The sequence below is a fragment of the Nanorana parkeri genome, unplaced genomic scaffold, assembly GCF_000935625.1.
Source record: "Nanorana parkeri isolate BGI_ZX_2015 unplaced genomic scaffold, ASM93562v1 scaffold1237, whole genome shotgun sequence".
Classification (NCBI taxonomy): Eukaryota; Metazoa; Chordata; class Amphibia; order Anura; family Dicroglossidae; genus Nanorana; species Nanorana parkeri.
In genome coordinates this window covers 21,972-25,694 of record NW_017307505.1, presented here as the reverse complement: position 1 = coordinate 25,694, position 3,723 = coordinate 21,972, and the positions used below count along the sequence as shown (strand labels likewise).

General features: G+C 47.8%; 1 protein-coding gene across 1 annotated transcript in view; it reads left to right on the top strand.

The window, feature by feature from the left end:
- The window catches only part of BAHCC1 (BAH domain and coiled-coil containing 1), a 103,562-nt gene that overhangs the window by 82,296 nt on the left and 17,543 nt on the right, over positions 1–3,723 (top strand). Inside the window, 3 exon segments of the mRNA XM_018568741.1 lie at positions 258–338; positions 1,452–1,707; positions 1,923–2,114. Of these exon segments, the coding sequence (XP_018424243.1) occupies positions 258–338; positions 1,452–1,707; positions 1,923–2,114 (529 nt within the window).

Here is a 3,723-nt window from a genome sequence, read left to right as displayed (position 1 = left end):
CCCCCCCTGACATGCACTTCTTCTTCTTCTGCCATTTATTATAACACAATGTATAATATAACCTATAATAATGGTCACATTATATATTGTGTGTGGGGTTTTTGTTGTTGTTTTAGTTTCTAAATATATCCCTTCATGTAAATCTGAACCATTTACAATAATCTGCCACGTGAACTGGCACATTCGAAGTGTAGACTCCTAACCTCCTGGGATAGAAGGCAGCGTGTAATAATAAACTATGGCAGTATTGATAGTAGCAGTTGCGCGGCGATGGGGAACCGAAGAAGAAGAAAAGTAAAACATCGGAGGAAAGCTACAGTGACGTCGATCATAAAGCGGTGGGTTCCTCTACTATGGTATTGGCAGGTTATGTTCCACCTGAAAGCAAACCAGCTTAAGGCTAAACGTCAGGCAAACCACTAAACACGCAAATGAAACAAACATTGGGGAGGTGCGTTACCTGCTGAGGGATTGGTCTTTCGGTCCATCCAGTCCTGTGATTTGCACAGCTATGCAGCACAGCACAGTACAGCACTGTCCGGCAGGCCAGAATACCTGGTTTTGTTCTGCTGAAATTCACATACAGTTCTTGCTTCTCCCCCAGCCTGTGACTAGGCAGTGAAAAGAGAAGCAGCAGACGGATGAGCTCACCTCTCAGTCACTCTAACTCTCTCTCCTCCTATCAGCATGTCCCTTGTTAGCACATGACCTGTGCCGCACAACTTACCGGCTTCTCGTGCTGCTTCTCTCTCTCCTATTCTGAGTTCTGCTATAAAAAGAATTGCAAGGGGCTGATGCCAAGTTATATTCGGAGCTCATCTCTGTGTCACTCTGCTCTCTCCTCTTATCAGAATGCTCATTGATGGCACATGAACACTGTGGCACAAGGTATTGGCTTCTTGTGCTGCTTCTCCTACCCCCGTCTGAGCTCTGCTGCATAGGGACTGCAGGAGGCTAAACTAAGTCAAATCCAGGTACTTAGACTGGTACCCGCCCCCAGTAAACCCCTGAACCTATGGCAGTGTGGGCAGCAACTACATCATATGGCCCTCCCCACCAACTACAGATCCCTTGTTCTTAGATGGTTGAATTCAGGGGCCTAACCACAGATCGCTGGGCCCCATAGCAAAATTCTAATTGGGCCCCATGGAAAACCCCAGGTAGCAGGAGAGCTCTCTATATAGAGTCTCTTCCTGTACATCTGATATCAACTCTTCTTGATTGGAAATGCCACAGAGTCAACAGCTACTTCAGCAATCCTTCATTGGGCCCCCTTCCACCCCCCAGGCCCCATAGCAGCCGCATGGGCTGCTATGGCTACTGTTACGCCCCTGGTCGAATTGCTTGGACCTTGAGTCAAATATTTCCTGTTCTAAGATGTTCTTTTTGTTGTAAAATGTGATCTGTGTTGGAGGTAAAGTCTAAAAAAACATCATGTTTTGGTTTCCCAGGTTAAAATGCACTGTAAAAAGATGGTCTGCCCTCAAAACAAGCTGGTGTCCAAACTGGCGCGGAAGGTTTCTCAGCTGAAGACCAAGGCACTGGCATCCAGCGCTGGCGCTTTTCACCGCAAGGAGGCCCTTTCCCCCAGCAAGTTGCAGAAGAAGCTTCCGCACCATAAAGGGTCCTGTCTGAAGGTCAAGGAAGGAGCGGAGCGGAAGGGGCAGGAGAGGTCGGGGGTCAGCTCGGAAGGGGCTGCTGAAGCAGGTGGGTAGATTGTAATATTAATGAACGTGGAGATGGCATTGGGTTCAATAAATCATTATTGGTCTGAGATGACACATAACGTGTAGCCATTAGCAACCAATCAGACTCTTGAAGCATTATGGGAGAACTTGGTGGGGGTTGTTATCAACAAGTTGATCGTCAAGATGTTGCCAGGACTCTCCATGACCTTTTTGGCTTTTTTTTTTTCTCCGCAGATGAGGACCACGATGAGGACTCGGACAGTGACGAAGGGGAGCAGGACCTTCCCGGGCATTCCAGCCACGATTCCAGCTTGTCCATGAGCACTCCTGGTAACTCTTCGCTGGTGGGTCCTTCAGCCTCTGCGGTGGTGAAGATGGAGGCCAACCAAAAGGCCAAGAAGAAGATAGAGCGGCAAGGACTACTAGGTGAGACTTTAACTGGTTCTGCCACAATCATGCAGATTTCTCCACTTGCAGCATTGCAAACCCCATAACACATTGCAGAATAATTCCTGAGGTCAGACTAAGAGCAACCTGTTCTGTTCAATGTGGTCCTATTGGGGTGGGCTCGAATGTGAAGATGGAAGTGAGCTAGATACCTAAATGTAACCCAGATATGTTTATTTTAGAAGGTTAACTACACTATAAGGCCGAAAGTACATATGATGGAGTTCAGGTGTCTCCAGTGAAGGTTCTGTTAATACTCCATTATACAAAGACATTGTAGACACCAGACCATCACACCAACCACATGGCACATAGTATGTGGACCCCTCTTCATAATGATGGAGTTCAGGGGTCTCCAGTGAAGGTTCTGGTAATCCTCCATCATACAAAGACATTGTAGACAATTGTGCTCTTCCAGTCTTGTGGTCACAGTTTGAAGACCCTTTTCTGTTCCACCATGGTGGAACAGTGTACAAAGCCAGCTCCATAAAGACATGGTGTGACCAGCTTGGTGGGGGAAACTTCAGTGTGCACAGAGCCGTGACCTCAACCCTACTGCAGGCTTTTGGTATGAATTGGAACGTTGATTGTGAGCCCGGTCTTCTCATCCAGCATCAGGACCTGACCTCACAAATAGGCACAAATACCCAGAGAGACCCTCCAACATCTTTGTGAAAAGCTTTCCTAAAAAAATTGAGCATGGTATAGCCACAAAGGGGGGGGGGGGGGGTAACTCCATATTAATGGCCATGGGGGACAGTGGTAACTCCATATTAATGGCCATGGGGGACAGTGGTAACTCCATATTAATGGCCATGGGGGACAGTGGTAACTCCATATTAATGGCCATGGGGGACAGTGGTAACTCCATATTAATGGCCATGGGGGACAGTGGTAACTCCATATTAATGGCCATGGGGGACAGTGGTAACTCCATATTAATGGCCATGGGGGACAGTGGTAACTCCATATTAATGGCCATGGGGGACAGTGGTAACTCCATATTAATGGCCATGGGGGACAGTGGTAACTCCATATTAATGGCCATGGGGGACAGTGGTAACTCCATATTAATGGCCATGGGGGACAGTGGTAACTCCATATTAATGGCCATGGGGGACAGTGGTAACTCCATATTAATGGCCATGGGGGACAGTGGTAACTCCATATTAATGGCCATGGGGGACAGTGGTAACTCCATATTAATGGCCATGGGGGACAGTGGTAACTCCATATTAATGGCCATGGGGGACAGTGGTAACTCCATATTAATGGCCATGGGGGACAGTGGTAACTCCATATTAATGGCCATGGGGGACAGGGGTGACTCCATATTAATGGCCATGGGGGACAGTGGTAACTCCATATTAATGGCCATGGGGGACAGTGGTAACTCCATATTAATGGCCATGGGGGACAGTGGTAACTCCATATTAATGGCCATGGGGGACAGTGGTAACTCCATATTAATGGCTATGGGGGACAGTGGTAACTCCATATTAATGGCCATGGGGGGGACAGTGGCAACTCCATATTAATGGCCATGGGGGACAGTGGCAACTCCATATCTATAGCCATGGGGGAAAAT